General features: G+C 36.7%; 1 protein-coding gene across 2 annotated transcripts in view; it reads right to left on the reverse strand.

Annotated features, from left to right (window-relative positions):
* RNF138 (ring finger protein 138) overlaps window positions 1–20,950 on the reverse strand; it is a 33,846-nt gene that overhangs the window by 11,687 nt on the left and 1,209 nt on the right. For both annotated transcript variants that reach the window (XM_029922576.1, XM_029922577.1), the window contains exons 3-4: window positions 5,728–5,893; window positions 4,419–4,534 (exon numbers count right to left, since the gene is read on the reverse strand). In XM_029922576.1, coding sequence (XP_029778436.1) covers window positions 4,419–4,534; window positions 5,728–5,893 — 282 coding nt within the window. The remainder of the gene's footprint in view (window positions 1–4,418; window positions 4,535–5,727; window positions 5,894–20,950) is intronic.

The following is a 20,950-nucleotide window of genomic DNA, read 5'->3' on the forward strand; positions in this document are numbered from 1 at the left end:
CCTCAGTTATTAATTACATGGCTCTGTTCTTCATCAGCAATATAAATAGTATCCGCTCTCCAGTTACTTGACAGAGAGTAAGAACTTGAATTCTCCAAACTGAGATGTTTATCAAAAACTCAGCTGCTAGCAAATAATCTTCACAGAGAATGCATGAATATATAGATCCTGTCCATTCTACCCCCACACCTAGATGAAGCCAGAATTATCAGAGAAAAGCTCCTGGAAGAAAAGCTCTAATAAACTGCAATAAGGCATTATCATATACTACATTGAAGGTCTTTAAATTAGAGTCCTATGTAGCTTGTTTCATATTTCCCACGGAAAAGATGATACTTAACTGCATAGCTTCTTCTTTTGAGGATGCTGTGGGCAAAATCATTTCAGTATCATATTTTTTAGTATCAGGAATAGCTATGTTTCTTATTAGAAACTATTTTGTTTACAAGATCATAGACAATGTTAATAACTTAATGGATGTTTTCTTCTTTGTCCTAGCTACTTGGAAGCTGTGAAATCCAGTCTATAGGATACCAGAATATATTTGGCTATATGCGCTGGGTATCTTTTGCCCCTCCAGCTCTTCTCTCCATTTTTGCACTATGTTTTGTGTCCTGAGAGACTAACCTGCATCAACAGGCTCCCCTCTGCTTCCTAGTTGGGTTCAGCCCAGCAGACGATTGGGAGGGTAAAAGAGGAGGAGAGTTAGGATACTTATTTCCTAGACTCCTTCCCAGCAAAACTGCCTCAGAGAGCTGCATCCCTCTCCAACTGTCCTCTCCATACAGCTCTCTGTCTCCAAGTTCTGGGATCTATTTCCTCCCCTCCCCTGAGCCAGAGTAAATCACTCACCACTCCTTGTGATACAGCTGCTCACACAGTGCACCCAACAACCTACTACTTGAAAACAGTCCCTTTGCTAAATTCTCCTCAAACTACCTCATTTGAGCATACTGTCTCATTCCTCCCGAGACCATGACTATATTCTAGCCTCATATCTTCTATTTCCTACCAGTAAAATCAAAGAAACAAACACACACCTTCTTTTCCTTCTGTCACCATTTTCCTTACTAATAATCCACACACAAACCCTATTTTTTCCATTGCAATTAGAATTTTGCATAGGATATAAAAATGAATAAGACCAAGAAGCTCATTCTAGATTTTAAAAAGACAGAATAAATAAATAAATAAAATAAAGTGTTAGAGGATCTAGCTGGAGAACAAAGAAAGGAAGAACTTTTAGAGGTCAGAAAAGATTCCACAGATCTAATACTTTTTAATGTTTATTTTTAAGAGCGAGAGACAGAGCACATGTTGGGGGAGGGGAGAGAGAGACAGGCACAGACTCCAAAGCAGACTCCAGGCTCTGAGCTGTCAGTGCAGAGCCAGACGCGGGGCTCGAACCCACGAACTGTAAGATCATGACCTGAGCCGAAGTTGGACATTTAACCAACTAGGCCACCCAGGCGCCCCTCCAAGGTTCATTTTTTTAAAAATTTTTTTAATGTTTTATTTATTTTTGATAGAGAGAGACAGAGCATGAGAGCGGGAGGGGCAGAGAGAGAAGGAGACACAGAAATGGAAGCAGGCTATAGGCTCTGAGCTAGCGGTCAGCACAGAGCCTGACGCAGGGCTTGAACCCACAAACGTGAGATCTGACCTGAGCCGAAGCCGGAGGCTTAACCGACTGAGCCACCCAGGCGCCCCCAAGGTTCATTTTTTAAAAAAAACTCACTAACTTATACTGCTTCTCAAGGATGATAAGGACATGGTATGAAGAATTCAACAGGGCTAAGGCATATGATGCAATGATGGGTAGCCAAGAAAGAAAAAGGCCAAAAAAGGCAAGACAAGTGCCAGATCAAAAAGGGCTTTAGAATAAAGAATTTTATCTTATAAACCAGTTGTTGGATTTCAGATCATGGAACTTCTAGAGAATCTCAGCATTACTTCTCCAGAACAATGCACATACACAAAACATTTGGCAGTTCAGGTAGCTCAGAGAGTCCTTAGTGGCCCTTGGAACCTAGGATAAGAAACAATGCTATGCATGGTTAAGTTATTGACAAGGCACAAGGAGGAAAGTTTAAGGGAGAAAGAGATAAGAAATGTACTGCTGAAATAACAATTTGGCAATAGCATATAAAACACATTAGAGGAGGACCACCCACAAAAAGACTGTTGAGACAGTTGAGAGCTGATAAGGGCTTAAGCTAAGGAAGTGACAATAGTTTTAGAAGAAGAGGAACAATGCTATCAGGAATCAAACTGGATTTGAGAAATAAGAGAGAAGAAGGCAAGGCTCCTGAGAAGAAACTATGATCCTTTTTTTTTTTAATTTTTTTTTTCTTAATGTTTTATTTTTGGTAGAGAAGAGACAGAGCATGAGAGGGGGAGGGGCAGAGAGAGGAGACACAGAACCGAAAGCAGGCTCCAGGCTCTGAGCTAGCTGTCAGCACAGAGCCTGACGCGGGGCTCGAACCCACGAACGCGAGATCTGACCTGAGCCGAAGTCAGAGGCTTAACCGATGGAGCCACCCAGGCGTCCCAAAACTATGATCCTTTAACAAGCAGTGACTGCACAAATCATACATACTAGGAACTTTGCTAAGCACTGGAAATACAATGTTAAACAAGACAAATCGACTCACACTTAAGAATAATCTACTGGGCTAATGAATTGTTGGGCAATTTCAATACAGCAGAAGTACAATAAGAGAAAGCACAGACATGAAGGAACTGGAGATTTAAAAAAAAATTATAGGAGTGACCTATTTCATCCAATGACACTATGTTAAGCAAAATGAAAATCTAAAAAGAATCTTACGGGGAGACTGGCTGGCTCAGTCAGTAGAGTTTTGAGCATGTGATTCGATCTCTGGGCCAAGAGGTCAAGCCCCACATTGGGCATGGAGCCTACTTTAAAAAAATGTAGGGTGGCACCTGGGTGGCTCAGGCAGTTCAGCATCTGACTCTTGATTTCAGCTCAGATCATGATCTCGCAGTTCATGGGACTGAGTCCCATGTGAGGCTCTGCACTGGCAGTGTGGGGCCTGCTTGGGGTTCTCTCTCACCCTCTCTTCCCCTGCCCCTCCTCCGCTTGTTCTCTTTCAAAATAAGTAAGCTTAAAAAAATTTTTTTTAAATTGTAGAATAGGGTAATCAGAAAATTACTAAACACTAGAATAGTTTCTTTTTTTTTTAATTTTTTTTAATGTTTTTTATTTATTTTTGATACCAGAGAGAGACAGAACATGAGAGGGGGAGGGGCAGAGAGAGAAGGAGACACAGAACCAGAAGCAGGCTCCAGGCTCTGAGCTAGCTGTCAGCACAGAGCCTGACGCGGGGCTCGAACCCAGGAACGTGAGATCTGACCTGAGCCAAAGTCGGAGGCTTAACGGACTGAGCCACCCAGGCGCCCCACACTAGAATAGTTTCAAACGAGTAGAAAAGCCAACAGTATGAGTGCTTAAGAGTGGTTAATTACTGAAAATTAGCAACACATGAAATGAAAGACTATTCAAATAAAATCTTGAGACTGTTTAACACATTGTCTCTTGGAAGCCTTTCTAGAATGTTGCCAATACTGCCTTTCCTTACACAACTATGTGTGTGCCTGCTATTGAGTTTTTAAAAATTAAGCACTTCACTGTTTAGGGATACATGCATAGGTGGTAATACTATAAAGAAAAGCAAGGGAATAAATAACCTAAAAAAGAGGAGAGTGGTTACCTCTGGGAGTATGCAGTTCAAAAGGACATGGGGTCACAGAAGATTCTAAGACCCTGAAGAATGTTCTGTTTTTTAATTGGGGTTAGTGGGCAACTGGATATTTGTCTTATCACTATTGTTAAGATCATACATGTGCATTTTGGTCACTATTCTGTGTAAAATATATTTCATAAAAATGTTCACTATACATACATCAGACAATAAAATATAAATCAAACCAAAATCTAGTTTAAAAAAGGAGGGGGACTAAACAGAGCTAAGAATTTAATAGTACCAAGTCTCGCTTTTATATGACATTTTATTAAGACAATTAAAATTTCAAACAACTCTATTTCTCAATAGCAAATAAAAAAGATTTTAGTTGAAAGGTATTTTTAGTTTTCAAGTAATTTCAATTGCAAAAGAAAACAGCCTTCAACTCTCATGTTTGTTTTTTATTCAAAGAAATGTAGATTTTTTAAAGAATTATTTTTGAATAACATAAGCCTAAGTATACCATGAAGTTGCTCTCCCCATGCAATCTTACAGAAGTCAAGCAAGCTTGAAGACAAATATTACAGTTCTATTACTTGGAAATTAAAACACACACACACACACCCCAAAACAAAAAACACCTTATCACATAGTTCCACCAAACAATCCCATTTCAACTATAAAGTCTTTTTAAGAATAAATATTGCTTACCTGCTCCCTACTGAATCTTGAGAGATCTGAAAGTTTGGAATGATAGAGGAAACACCATATTCATCTTGATACTTCTTACAAGATTTGTAATGATGTCTCATGCGATAGAATTTAATCTGTAAATTATTGATCAAAATGTAATGTGACTTTAAATTATAAATAGAAGTCATAAGATTTGAGATATTGTCAACAGGTAAAAAACAAACATTGCCAACTTAATATTCCATTTAAACAAGATTTTTTTAAGTAAATGATTTAATTCTTAAGAAGAAGCTGAAAATAAGTAATAAGTTTCTATCAGATGCAGACATGAACTCACTGCAAAAAAATGCTAGCAAATAAATTTACAATTGAAACTCTACTATTATTAATAGACAAAAAAAATACATTAAAAGCAGTAATACGCTGCCTCAAAGTATTGGGCATATCTTTATTCTTCACTGGAACTTGGCAGAGTTAGAAAGTGCTTTAAAAAAAATTAGGTTCCCAGGTTAACACTTGGAACATTTTTCAGTTTCTCACTGAGCAGCAGAGCCAGAATCTCTCAAGTGTTTTCTAGCTTCACTTCATTGCCCTGTCAGTTAACACCTCCCTCAAAGATGGAAAAGCAGATCTGACTTGTGTGAATGCATGAAATAGCAACTGGTTTTGCTCACTGACTTTATTAGCTGTTTGAAAAAGTAGCTGCAATAAATCCACAGACACATGGATATACTCAAAGCCTAACCACCCCTCACTATTTCACTCTCTCTCCAAGTGACAATAAAATCCACACTGGAGAATTAATGCCAGTTATCTGCCAACACCTGATGTTCTCACCTGTTCCTTAAAAATTAATTAGTCTTTTGCAAAATATTTTATAATTTCTTAAACACATAAATACACGACCAAAGTGGGCAACTAGAGACTTCTTCTATTTGGCCCATTTCTATGTACAAAACTGCAATACTGATGCTACTATCAGAATTTGTACCAGAATGGGGTTTAATGAGTTAACTGCCAGTTTGCTAATTTAGTTTATTTAGTAAGTAATCAAGAAGCAATTACATTGAGAGAGATGCCATAATAAAAATTATGACAAATTCAGACTGTATCTTTTAGTCTCTGTTCTCAATACATTTGTAATCTGTAAAATCCATAATCAGGTGGGGTTTTTTGTTGCTTTTTTTTTTTTTTTTACCTTTCCACCTAATTTAAGTAACTTCCTTCTCTTTAAACCAGCATCTACCGAGGAAACTCAAAACAGGAATTTATTTTCAAAGTAGAGTAGAACCTTCATTTTCAAAGAGGTATGTCACAGTTACTCTACCTGTTTTGCACAGCATCTGCAGCTACCAGAAAACTTCCTCATGACATTTTCAAGGTCTAAGGCCCGTTCAGGACATGCTCTCTCTCTTCTAGTCACATTTCCACGACAGAGGGGACAATGTATTCCGCTTTCTCTCATTGCAGTCAGGAAACATTTTCTACAGAAACTAGACCAAACATTTGTGACATGTTAACTATAGGAAAAAGACTCTTTTCATTTCAATGATTAAACACAAACAAGTGGTTTTGGATATATATTCAATGCTAAATGAGGTAGGCTATTCATATGTCCATAAACTGCAGAATTTTAAAAACTGTACGTGTACTTCTCAGAGTATAAGGCTAACAACTGAACTGGATGGAAATATATAAAAGAAACCACACTCAATTATGCTTTAAACTTTTTAACATAATATATGAAAAATAAGTATAACATTATGTAACATTATCAGAGGACACTGGCACAAAAAAATGATTGGCTTATCCTAAACTGTGTCATTATCTTAACTGTGTCATTTAGTGGCATTGTGATCTCAAGCAAAATATTCAGCCACATTGGATCTCTCTCCTTCCCTTATAAAATGAAAGAATAGACCACATCAGCTTTTGTCTCAAACTGATGTATTTCAAGATATTCCATAAGACATGAATATGAATAGGTCTACCACAAAATTGTGCACAAATTGATTTGGGAAATTCTAGGATAAACAAAGTTAAAATTTCTCTGCTTGGGAAAATGTAAGTATTGCCCAAACTTATGTTGTCAAGAAATATGAAAATTTCCCACAACAGTGAGCAATGAAATAATAGTTTGAGAAATATTTAAGGATCCTTCCAGCTCTAAATATCTCTAAACATTCTAATTAGAAACAAACTCACTAAACTCTTTCTTCTCTCCTAACCTAACCAAATACCCACTTGATCATTTTGCTTTAAAAAAAAAAAACTAGATAAATCATAGCCATCCATATATGGGATCTGAAGTCCATATACATTTGATCCAATCCCCTATAAGTGGAAATACTCAATCTTCCTCATCTAACAAAAGTTGAGAGCAACTAGTATAATAACAGATCACAGGAACTGTTTCCTAACTATGCAGCATTCAACAAGTCAGTTTTTCCCTTACAATCAGTTCCCTCACCCACAAAATGATAAAGGTATCTACAGTTGATAGATATCTAGCTTAATCAGAGGATTAAAATAGATAATACAGTAAAATACTTATCACAGTATTTTTGAGTTAGGAAAGTATTCCATAAATAGTAGCTAATATCACTAACATAACATTTGATATGATTACCAATTAAGACCACAAATTAAAATATTAAAAATTTCATTATAACATGGAGTAAAAATATGCAAAGTAAACATGACCGAGATACTATCTTCCAGCTGTTAAACTAAAAACTAGTTTTAAAAATAATAACCAGTGTTAAAGAGATAAAAGGAAATGAGTGCTCTATATTTCTGGGGAACAATTTGTCAATATTTATCAAAATCATTTGTAAAGAGAGGGCATCCTAAAAGCCTGAGTGCTGTTTAAAGGTTTAATAATTTCAGAAAGTATAAAACTTACAAAGTTACAAAACCATCATTTGTAAATTCAATTGTTCAAAAACTAAAATTTAATGATCTATATTTTGTTAAGTTTTGAATAAATTTTTAACTTAAATTCTTTTTTTCAGTGTTTGCACTCTAATCAAAGGGACTGTAAAAGAAGAAAAAAAAGAAGGGAGGATGAATCAGAAACAAATCAAAAATTCAAAACTAGAAAACAAAAAACAAAACAAAAGACTAACTGGAGCCATAGTCTAGACCATGATAATGTCTGCACTAAGGCAGGAGTATGAGAAACAGGATTTCTATTTTGGAGACTCAGTACTCAAGGAGCTTCCTATATTAAAAAATAAAATCAACAGAATTTTTTGAGAATAACTGTGGGAGAATAAGAAAAATAAGCATTTCTAACCTAGAAGACTTAGTAAAAGGTGACTGTATTAACCAAGTTAAGAAATATTAGGAAAGTTGGTTTGACAGAGGAAAGATAGAGAAGTCCAAGTTCAAAGTGCCTACAAAATTTCAATGCATGATATCCAGTAAAGAACTGGATATATGGATCTGGAAATTAGGGAAGAAAATATGGATAGCAGATAAAGTGCAAAAGAGCACTAAAGAAGCAATCTAGAGAAATAAAAACATTTAAACGAGTGTTCAGAGAAAAAGAGAGAAGAAAGAGATGGATAAGTAATATTAGAGACGCCGAGTCTAATAAGCTACCAAAGAGAAATAATAAAAAGATGAAAGCAAAACTGTCACCAAACTATTAAGCTAAACTTTCCTCTCTAAAGAACTGAAAAATGTCAACGAAGTTCATACCAGCAAAATTCATTACAAGAGATAATCACGTATCATCAATGAATGATGATGCTTGAGTGAAAGAAATCAAGTAGAACAGTAACAATTAGAAGGCAAATTAGTCAATATGCTAATTTAACAATTGTAAATAAAATATAAACACAGAACATTAGAAGATCTTAACCAAGATGCACAAATGCTGTATTTAGAAGGAGGGGATAAAATAAAGCAAAACTTCAAAGCCCACTTACTGATTAAATAACTAAAATAATAAAAATGTAATAACATTACATACATAACAGAATAACTAAAATGAAAAAGGTGGAAAATCCCAAGCGTTGGGGAAGATGTGAGCCAACCTAAACTCTCATTCAATCTATGAGACTGTAAACTGACAAAACCATTTGGAAAATTAATACAACCATTTGGAACACTGACAATACTCACTAGTAATTCCATTCCAAAGTTTATCCCCAATAGAACTGCAAATATGATCTGAAGAAAGTTCCTAGAAAGTTCATAGCCACACTACTGCTAATAACCAAAAGCTGAAAATTACTCAACAGTCTATCAACAGAAGAATAAATAAATTATAGCATATTCACAAAACGAAAACTATAAGATACTATAATGAAAATGAATGTGAATGAACATAATGTTCAGCTTAAGAAGCCAGATGAAAGAGAGTACAACTGCATGATTCTATTTTTATAAAGTACAAACATGTTTCAATGTTGAGTGAAATTCTACTAAAAAGTAGCAACAAATACAGCAATTTCTATTTACTACTTTCAAAAATATTGGCAATGGCTAGGAAGACAAGATTTAAGGGAAAAAATATAGAAAAGCAAAAAATAAAAATCACTTTGGATGACAAAACTGTTTTGTTAGAAAATCTTCAATTAACCTCCAAACTTACAACATATAACAACTGTACAATATAAACTCTCCAAATAGTAATAACATTACTAAAGATTACTAATAGTGTAAAAGACAGTGAAAAATATTCATATAAAAAACTTAAAAAGTAATCAGGTTTAAAATTAACTCAGAACTTTATTCAAAATATACACATAAAGATTTTTAGTGGAAATACACATAATAAAGTAATAAAGGCAAAACAGGGCTTTATTAGAAACTTCTTAAAGACTGGCAAGACTATATCTTAAAAAGCAAAAATGACTGGGATGCCTGGCTGGTTGTCAGCAAAGCATGTGACTCTTGATTCTCGGGGTTTTGAGTACAAGGCCCATGTGTGGGTGGCAGAGTTTACTTAAAATTAAAAAAAAAAAAAAAAGCAAAAGTGATCAACAAAGGTGCAACAAGTGATTAAAATGGAGGAAAGACAGACTTCAATGATGTTAGAGCAACTGGACATCCATAGGCACAAAAATGAACCTCAATCTAAGTCTGCCATATTATACAAAAAACAGATCCCAGACTGTAGTAAATTGGGAAATTGCCATATAAAGACATATTCACTTTAGGGGCACTTGGGTGGCTCAGTTAGTTAAGCCTCCAACTTCACCTCAGGTCATGATCTCACAGCTGGTGGGTTCAAGCCTTACATGAGGCTTCCATGCAGACAGCTCAGAGCCTGGAACCTGCTTCAGATTCTGCGTCTCCCTCTCTCTCTGCCCCTCCCCTGCTCACAATCTGTTTGTCACTCTGTCTCTCTATCTCTCTCTCTCTAAAATAAATAAAACATTAAAAAAAAACACTTTTTAAAGACATATTCACTCTCTAATGCCCAGAACAAGTGATTATTACCTAATATTGCAACAGACCTGATTAAAGTTAGGGATTTGGGGATGGGGAAGTAAGCTGGCATTATCCATGTTGGTCCTAAATGCCATCACAAGCAACTCTGTAACAGAGGCAAAGGGAGATTTGACACAGACAAACAGAAGGTCATGTTACGATGGACAGAGACTGGAGCAGTGTCTCTGAAGGACCTCAGAAGGCCTTAGCCAGCACCTTGATTCTGGCCAACGGAAACCGGTTTCAGACTTCTAGCCTCCAAAACTACATGAAAATAACGTTATTATAAGCCACCAAGGTTGTGGAATATGTTACACCAGCCCTAGGAAACTAACATATAGAGTTAAATGTAAAATATTAAACCACAAAACTTTTAGGGAGGAAAAATAGAAAATATTCACAATATAGAGCTACACAGATTTGATGTTAAAAGCACATTCTAAATAGAAAAAATTGATAAAGTGGACTTCATAAAAATTATAAACATTTGCTATGCAAAAGACTCTATTAAAAAGATAAAAAGACAAACCCTTAGATGGGAAGAAAACATTTATAAATCACATGTCAAACTAAGGTCTAGTATCTGGACTACATAAGTCTCAAAGCTCAAAAGTTAAAAACCAAACAATCCAACTGAACCACAGGTAAAAGGCATGAAGAGACAAGATTTTACATTAAGACCCTACAAATGATAGTTTATATAACATTACAGCACATAACATTCTTTTTTTTGTTAACAGCTTTTCTGAAATATAATTCAGATATCATATAATTCGCCCATTTGAATGTACACAATTTTTCTAAGTTTATTTATTTATTTAAGTTCAAGTGTATTTATTTTGAAAGAGACAGAGGCAGTACAACTGGGGGAGAGACAGAGACAGAGTATCTGAAGTAGGCTCTATACTATCAGCACAGAGACCAAGAGTCGGACACTTAACCAAGTGAGCCACCCAGGCATCCCTACAATTAAATTGTGTTTACTATATTTACAGAGTTGCTCAATATACAAGATTCTCTAAATGGCGAAATTACAGAAATAACACAAGAACATTAGGCCTTGTAAAGGTTAAGGAGGGGCAGGGCGGGATAGAGAAAAGTGGGTAGGGCTTTTATAAAGGCTCTTTGTGGTGATGGCAAAGTTCTACATCTTTACTCCACTAGTGTAGAAATACTAGTTATATTTATAAGATTATATCATTGGGAAAAATGGGGTCACAGTACACTACATTTCTGAATTACTTACAACTGTACGTGAATCTACAATGATCTCAAATAAGGTTAACTTAAAAGTTCTTTAAAAAAGAAGGGCACAAGGGGGGCGCCTGGGTGGCTAGGTTAGTTGGGTGTCTGACTTTGCTCAGGCCATGATCTTCCTGCTGGTGAGTTCGTGCCCCACATAGGCTCTGTGCTGACAGCCAAGGAGCCTGGAGCCTACTTCAGATTCTGTCTCCGTTTCTCTGCCCCTCCTCTGCTCATGCTCGCGCTCTCTCTCTCTCTCTCTCTCTCTCTCTCACTCAAATATAAAAAATAAAACATAAAAAAAGTTTTTTCAATTAAAAAATAGAGGGGCGGCAGGGTGACTCAGTCAGTTAAACAACCTTTTGTTTGCAGCTCAGTCATGCTCTCTCAGCCCTACATGGGGCTCTGTATTAACAGCATGGAGCATGCTTGGGATTCTCTCTCTCTTTCTCTCTGTCTCGCTGTCTGCCTCTCCCCCCAACCGCACATACTGTCTTCTCCACAAATAAACAAGCTTAAAAAAAGTTATATATAAAAGAGCAAAAATAATAAACCTACCCAGACTTCTAAAAATTATGTGCATATGGGATGCCTGAGTGGTTCAGTTGGTTAAGCGTCCGACTTTGGCTCAGGTGCTGATCTCACGGTTTGTGAGTTGGCTGGGGGGGGGGGGGGGGTGCCCATCTGGCTCTGTGCTGGCGGGTCTGTGCTGACAGCTCAGAGCCTGGAGCCTGCTTCGGATTCTATGTCTTCCTCTCTCTGCCCTTTCCCCTCTCACTCTGTCTTCTCTCAAAAATAAACATTTAAAAAAGGTGTTTAATTTTGTGTGTATATTTTAATGCATATTAACTTGATAAGTATGTATTAAGTATTTACTAAACAACACTAGGTTCACAACAAGCACAAGTGACAACATCCCTAACCTGATGGGACTTACAGCATTATATGGCACTTGTGGCAGGTGTGTATGTATATACTATATCCCCCCAAAACACTTAATATTAAAAACAGTGAAAAGTAATGAAAGAGAAGAATCTTCACAGAATGAAATTATTTTAAAAATTCAAATATACTAAAGACAACTATCATAGGAGTTCACTCATATGTTGAATTTAAAAAACAAAACAAGCAAGCACAGAGGGAAAATGGGGTGGGGGCAAACTAAGAAACAGACACTTAACTGCGAGAACAAACTCGCGGTAACCAGAGGGGAGACTGGTGGAGGGGTGGGGATTAAGAAATGCACTTGTTACAATGAGCACAGGGTGCTGCATGGAAGCACTGAATCACTTTATAGTACACCTGAAACTAATATTAAAGTTTTAAATAAAAACTTAAAAAAATGATAAATAAGAATTTCAAGAAAGAATTCAAATACAGAAAAAGTTTTTAAAATAATGGAAGAATTCTCTCAAAGAAATACTGAGGTCAAATGAGTAAGAATAGCAAATTAAGATTCAAAAGCACACCATTATACATTTTAGTAGATTCCAAATGGATTAAAAAAACAGAAACATTTTTAAAGATATTAAACAAATAAAACGGAGTATCATAACTTTAGATAAAGAGAATCAAGTATCTCAAATCTAAATGTATAAGATGTAATAATATACAAAAGCAAAGCATTAAATAGTAAAATAATGTAAAGTTTTAATAATAAATCACATTAAAATATAGACATAGAAATTATCATAATGTACTTACAACACTATGTGAATAGAATAATTATAAAAATTTAGTATAGAAAAATGCATACAGCCTTGCTAGCAACTTTTTTTTTTAAAAACCAGGTTTTAAAGTGACTTCTAACACTATTTTGAACTTCATTAAACCAGCAAAAAATTCTTAAAAACAAAAATGTTGTCAAAGATGATAGAATATAGATACACTTTTATAGTACTAATGGCATTTTGTAAGTTAGCCCAATTTTGTTTTAAAAAAAATTTTTTTTATGTATTTTATTTATTTTTGAGAGACAGAGGCAGCTCGAGCAAGGGAGGGTGTGGGAGAGAGGGAGATACAGAATCCGAAGCAGGCTCCAGGCCTTGAGCTAGCTGTCAGCACAGAGCCCGGTATGGGGCTCGAACCCATGAACCGTGAAATCATGACCTGAGCCAAAGCCAGACGCTTAACTGACTGAGCCACCCAGGTGCCCCAGTTAGCCCAATTTTGTGACAAGGAACATGGTATTTATACTAGGCAGAGTCCCAGAAACTTTACTTTCATTATCTTGAATTCTTTAAAAATAATACTATAAATATTTTAAATGGTCCTTTATTTTATAGCTGAGGAAATAAACCAAAGCTTAAAAAATGAAGAGTTAAGAAACCTGTAAGAGGCTGAAGACTAAAAGATGCTTGCTTCTTCATTAAATATATGAGGCCCTGGGGTGCCTGGGTAGCTCAGTTGGTTAAGCATCAGACTTCAGCTCTGGTCATGATCTCATGATGCATGAGTTCAAGCCCCGCATAGGGCTCTGTGCTGCCAGCTTGGAGCCTGCAGCCTGCTTTGGATTTTGTGCCTCCCTCTCTCTGCCCCTCCCCTGCTCACGCTCTCTCTCAAAAATAAACAAACATTAAAAATAAATAAATAGAATACAAGGCCCTGAGTGTTCCCTCTACCTCGGGGTCTTTACCCAAAATGTTCCCTCTCCCCAGAATATTCTGTACACAAACACTGCCTTCCACAAATTAATACCTACACATCACTTAGATCTCAGAAAGGGTCTTTGATTACCTACCCATCCACCCATCAACCACCCTAGATCTGGTCTCCTTATACTTATGTTCTCTCTCTGTCTCTCTCTCTCTCTCTCTCTCAGAACCTGTGAGTTTGTAATTACACATTTATCTGAGTGTTTATTTGAATTAAAATATCTTACCAACACCAGCTTAAAGGACAGGCCTTGCATCTGTTTACCACTACAGACCTAGCACTGTAACACAGAGCTGAGCACCTAAGAGGCACTCATTAATATATGTTAAAGCTATGAATGGCAATTTACCTTAATCCCAAAACTGTTAAATCACTTAACCCAAAGATAGAATTCAGTTTTCAAATCAAAACCATAAGCACCTTCCATGTACAAAAACTTCCCTATAGAATGGCAATCATCCGTTTGTGACTGAGCTGACAAATCCCCTTGTATTATTTACACTTTGACCCAGCAATCTCATTTTTGAGAATTGATCTTACAGGAAAAACTTTCACATGTGAAATGGCATTAATACAAGTTTAATCACTGCAGCATTACTTATAACAGTAAAAGATTAGAAACAACCTAAATGTTCATCAATATGAAATTGGTTAAATAATGATACATCAAACAGTGGACTACTAGAACACTAAATATGTTCCATGAGGTCAGGGATTTTTATCTGGTTTGTTGAATATTACAGACCTAGTATCTGTAATACTACTAGCACATAATTAGTTGAATAAATGATGAAAATTCTACAACCATACTATGTATATATGTACTGATATAGAATGATCTCCAGGGGTGCCTGGGTGGCTCAGTCCAACTTAGGGACAGGTCACAATCTCATGGTTTGTTGCTGTCAGGGCAGAGCTGGCTTTGGATCCTCTGTGCCCCTCCTGATGTTCTCTCTCTCTCTCAAAAAAAGAATGATCTCCAAAATAGTAACGTGAAAATAGCAAGATACAAAAGATTGCATATAGAATCCTTTCTGTGAAAAATGAAAAAATAGTACTTATAACCTTGTTTATATACATAACTCTGAAAGGATATATAAGGTAATAGTGACTTGGGAAGACATATTTCCTTTTGTACCTTTAAAATTGTGAACTAGGAGAACCTGGGTGGCTCAGTCAGTTGGGTGTCCGACTTTGGCTCAGGTCTGATCTCACCGTTCGTGAGTCTGAATCTGGCGTCAGGCCCTGTGCTGACAGCCGAGAGCCTGGAGCCCACTTTGGATTCTGTGTCCCCCTCTCTCTCTGACCCTCCCCCACTCACACCATCTCTCTCTCTCTCTCTCTCTCTCTCTCAAAAATAAACATTTTAAAAATTAAAAAATAAAATTGTAAATTACAATATTCCTTTGGAATTAAAAATATGGACCAAAAAACCTGAAATAGATTATTTCCCATTTATGATAATAATCTAGCTTTTTGTGTTAGATGCTATAGTTACCAAAATAACAATAATTTTAGACTTGTATACCTTTTGAAAACTGTAAAACAAATACTATGTAAGATTATTATTATTCACAAATGTTACCTAATTTGGTTCTTGCAACAACCCCGTGAAGTAGGTTGTTTCTTTGTGGACAACAAAACAGGCTGAAAAGAAGTTAAATGTTTTGAGCAAGTAATATAGCTAATAAGCTATGGCCTCCCCACACAAATCCATTCATTCCTTTACTCAATCCTGAAAGTGTATAGTAGACTTCAGTAGGTAAAAGGAGACTTAGGTTGCTGCCTTTAAAACAGAGCTTACAGTGACAAGGACATTAATTAGTCAAATCATCTGACTCCAAAAATGTTATGATTATAAACTGTGGTGAGTACAAAGTTACTCAGGTCTTTTATATCCAATTCTACTGTTCCTTCTTCTGTACCACCAAGCACCAAGTTTCCTCACATATAAAACTTGCTTATTCTTGGGGCACCTGGGTAGCTCAGTTAAGCGTCTGTCTTCAGCTCAGGTCACGATCTCACGGTTCCTGATTTCCAGCCCTACATCCAGCTCAGTGCTGACAGTGAGGAATATGCTTAGGATTCTCCCTCTCTGCCCTTTCCTCTCTCTCTCTCTCAAAATAAATGAATGAATAAAAATAAATAAATAAAACTTGCTTGCTTATTCCTCATCTCCCTTTGGCTGGACTATTTGAATTTGCTAACCAGAACTTATTTTAAAACAAAGTAGAAGGCGGAGGGAAAAAGATGCAAATCTAAATTACTAAATCACTAAATCTCATTTAGCCAATCAAATATTAATAGATAGATGGCAGAAAGACAAAGACACACAAATCAGTTAGCCAGCCAACCTTTGGAAAGGATACAGCACACTGCTCACAACTACAATCAAGGTGCTGGGACTGTTGAGTTTTACTTCATTCCTTATATATTTTTTGCACTCTGAATTATGTCACTTTTATAAATAAAAAAATAAAACTATTTTAATTTTCAAAAGAAATAAAGTTCCAATTACCAAAGATAGGTTTTTGGTATTCTTGAGAATGGGTTTTTTATTTTTACTACTGAAGTATAGTTGACATACAATGTTATATTAGTTTAAGGTGTACAACATCACGACTGGACAATTCTATATATCACACAATGCCTAACACAGTAAGCGGAGTCACCATCTGTTGCCATGCAATGTTACTACAATATTATTGACTTCTATGCTGTACTTTTCATCCTCATGATTACATTGTAACTGGAAGTTTAATCCTCATAAAGCCCCCTTTGCTTTTTAGACCATCCCCCAACATTTCCCTCTGGCAACAGGAAGTTTGATCTCTATATTTATAAGTTGTTTCATATTTGTTCACCATTTACTTGCTCATTTGTTTTGTTTTTTTGATTGTACATGTAAGTGAAATCATATGGTATCTGTCCTTCTCTGACTTATTTCACATAGCATAATACCCCCTAGGTCCATCCATGTTGTAGCAAATGGCAAGATCTCATCCTTTTTTATAGCCGAGTAGTATTCTGTTTGTGTGTGTATTTTTATACACATATATACACACACACACACTCCAATATATACATATACATACATATACACATCTTATTTAAAAATCTAGTATATTGTGTCTTCCTAGTCTATAGTCAAAATCATTCCCTAAAACAAAGTAAATTTTAAAAATCAGACATTTTAAGCTAGTCTTCAGAACTTAAAATTAAGTCAACCTTTTGTTACATAATTAAATAACATAGCTGTTTTCTAATTATGTCATTTTTATAAATACAGTTGGTAAAGCATGTGACTATTGATTGCGGAAGTTGTAAGTTCAAGTCCCATGTTGGGTAGAGAGATTATCTACAAATAAATTCTTAAATTTCTTTTTTAAAAAAATGGTTTATAGCGGCATTTATTAAGTCAGCAAAAATCTATATAAGTCTGCCTTTCAGAATTATAAGTCTGTAGAAAGAAGAAAATTTTAAGGTATATATTTAGATAATGACTGTTCAAACAAGATTTCAATAAAGTTGTTAAAATTATGAGAAATATAAACTGAAAATTCAGGAACTGGAAATACAAAGCAGGTCAATAAGGAATCATACAAGTATGTGCTTAATGAGAAGTGAAAGCTGATTTACATTAACTCATTTTTTAAAAGATTATTTTGAGAGAGAGAGCAGGGGAAAGCCAGGGAGAGGAGAGAGAATCCCAAGGAGGCTCCTCACTGTCAGCACAGAGCCCACCATAGGACTAGAGCCCACGAACCACAAGACCAAGACCTGAGCCCAAATCAAGAGTCAGATACTTAACCCACTGAACCACCCAGGTGCCCCTATATTATTTCATTTTTTATAAGTTTATTTATTTTGAGAGAGAGAGAGAGAGAGCCTCTCTGATGCAGGGCTCAAACCCACAAACCTGAGCCGAAGTCAAATGCTTAACCAACTGAGCCACCAAGGCACCCCTTATTTCTCAGTTTTAAAGATGCTTCCTTACAGAGATGCCCCAAAACAAACAGATTAGATTTCCATCTTCAAAAGTTTGGCAAGGCATCAACGTGTTATATGTAATTTTCACCATGGTAGAGCTTACTTTTCAACCATGCACAAACATTATTCCCTCGACCATTCAAAATAGGAAAGAAAAGAGGTTTGGTTCAAAGAGCCTTTGAAGATTACAAATGAAAACACACACACACACACACACACACACACACACACACAAATCTTACTAGTGTGCCAGTCTGTGCCTTCTTTTTAAACCTTACTTTGAATACCTGCTTAACTTTAATATTCTTAACTTATGTTTCCTAGCTTTTTAAAATATTATATATGACCACTCTAAAGCAACTAACACTGCTGACAACTGTCTCCTTATATTTCTTGTCAGTTTCCATGTCACGCTCCATCCTGGTTTTCTTCCTATCCTGTCCATTCCTTCTCAAGCTGTACTTTTCTCTACTCCAGATTTAAATATGTATTCTCCAGCACTTTGTTATGTCTAGGCCCTCTGCTATCTTCCAACTTACAGACCTCCCTCAGTGGCTACTTCCATACTCATAGCTTAAGTTCCATGTACTCCATATTCACATAATACACCGAACTATGGGACATCATCAAATCTTACATGGGTTTCCTTAAAATGTCAGGAATCTCTTCTCTCCATTCCCACTATCATTACCTTTGGTTCAGGTTCTAACCTGACACATCTCTGACACATCAGTGAATGACCCCTTCACTAGTCTCCCCACTACACCAGAGCTGGATCCTGATACTAAAGTAAACTTTCTAAAACTGAAATGTGATCAGCTGTTCTCTCTGTCAAAAATTACTGAACAGGTCTCTATGGCTTTCAGGAAAAAGTTCAAATTGGCTTACACAGAGAGTTCCTGCCACAAAGACCTCTAAACTACCTCTACCACACTCATCCTTCAGCTCCAGTCAAAATTTGTAGTCTGGAGATAGTCACTCTCTGTAACTCCTCCTTGCCTTTGCATATACTGTAAACCTAATCAGGGTATTCCCCAATAAGTCCTAAATAATCTGTTCTGACCTAAAATATTACTTCATCCAGGAAATCTCCCCTTTATGCATAGGCTGATTTAGACACCTGCTCTTAATGCTCAAATAAAATTTTCCTCCTAAATTGCTTCCAGATCATATTCATGTTTAGGTCTTCTCCACTAGTCTGTTAAGAGTCCCCAGGGAAAGAGCACTTTGTATTCTTTGTGCCTGACGTACAGAAAGCATTCAACATCTGCTGTTTGAAGGGAACAAAAGAGGATTATACAAGAATTTATATTTTGGTGAAATTATTCTAATGATAATGAACTTACTCCTTTGATTAGAATAGGTAATGGGCAAATCCTTTGCTGTCATTGTATCTCAATTTTCAGTGAACATTTTTTGTTTTCTAACAGATCCACAGTGACCCAGAATTCATATCACCTCATCTCTTACTATCTATGAATCAAAAAATGATTTTATAGCTAAATCTAAACACTTTTAAAGGCACAGGTTTGTCCTTTGTGAAAAAGAGCGAGCAAATGACATGATAAACTAGATTATTTAAAACAACTGTATTTCCCCACCAAACTGGTTCCAGTCAGTCAAGACCCTGTTCCATCATTACCATTCTTTCCAAATAAAACTTTTTCCCCCTCTGCCTTCTTTAATTCACTGTTCAGGCAGAACCTCAGAGCATGTGTGTCTGTAGGGGGAGAGGGAGAGGATGGGGTGATAAAGCACTAAACGTTCATTCTTCTTATCAATAAAATCTAACCTACATTTAATTTTTTCATTTAGTCTAGTCATCTCCAAGTTCAAAGAGATGATTAGAAAAAGATCCTCAATAACTATCTCCACTCCTTTTCCATATCCTTGATGTCAGGCCAAATTAGTCTGATGTAAAATGTCCCACAAGGGAAGCCAACTAGAGCAAACTGCATGGAATTCTGAGGAGAGCTGGAGATTACAATGAGTTCTATGAGGTCAAGGACCCAAAGGGTAAGTAAGGATTCTGTCCAGAAATACCTTCGTCCTCTCACTTTGACCTCCTCCTACCTTCCCTTTTGCCCACCCACTGCCAGCGCAAGCACAGGAAAGGCACCAACTTTTAATAATGAATACTGACAGACTAAAGGCAATAAAGCATACATTGTGCCCTGAACATCTCAAAATATTTCTGCAATAATCTACATCTGCTGCACCAAACAGAGCGATTTCAGACTGTCATTCATTTCCCACAAGAAAACTTAACTGGCACAACTCCTATAATGTCACATACTCCTTGCTCACACAATGACTGCAGAACAGGAGTATGGTCAAGTGCAGTCAAGATTGAGGATCAGAGTGAGAATCAGGGTTCTCTGATTCAGAACCCCAAATTCATTCCATTCTTTATCAAATTACAGAATCTAGCTCTCAAAAAAAAAAAGGTTGAAGGAGAAAGAAATGTATTTATAAATAAATGTTTCCCATTCTTTTCAGCTATTTGCAAGTGCACAGAACTTTGAAATATGAGTGTATTCTTCTTAATTTTTTTTTCTATTTATTTTTGAGAGAGACAGAGAGAGAGAGAGAGAGAGAGCGAGGGCAGGGGAGGGGCAGAGAGAGAGAGGGAGATACAGAATCTGAAGCAGGCTCCGGGCTCTGAGCTGTCAGCACAGAGCCCGACGCGGGGCTCGAACCTGTGAACCGTGAGATCAGGACCTGAGCAAAGCCGGGCGCTTAACCGACTGAGCCACCCAGGCGCCCCTGTATTTTTTTTTTTTCCTTCCCCAAATAAAGAGTTCCAGCCTTCACCTGCCAGAAATTCTTTTGTAAATTCGGAATGGAGCTTGGGTCTTGGTATGTTTCCTTACAAAGTTCCCCCAAGGACTCTGATCAACAGCCAGGGTCGTCAGACGAGCCAGGTATCTCTACAAGCAGAGCTTCTGCCAGCCCTTACTGACACTCTACCAACAATATCTGCAGGATTACAGAAGCTCTCCCGACCAACACGCCAAATCACCCAGCACCGTGCCGCCTCAGCCAGCCCCTTTGTGCTCTCCCTCACTCCCGGAGTCACTGCCTCATCTTCAGCTCCTTCCTTCGCTCTCGCCACCTTCACAGAAACCAAGTCATTAGCAGAAGAGTAAAACAAAGGGAAACTATCACTTCAATACCCGGAAATCCTGTCAGTTCTGGCATGATGAGAGAAGAAAACC

The sequence above is a fragment of the Suricata suricatta genome, chromosome 14 (genome assembly GCF_006229205.1).
Source record: "Suricata suricatta isolate VVHF042 chromosome 14, meerkat_22Aug2017_6uvM2_HiC, whole genome shotgun sequence".
In the NCBI taxonomy this organism is placed as follows: domain Eukaryota; kingdom Metazoa; phylum Chordata; class Mammalia; order Carnivora; family Herpestidae; genus Suricata; species Suricata suricatta.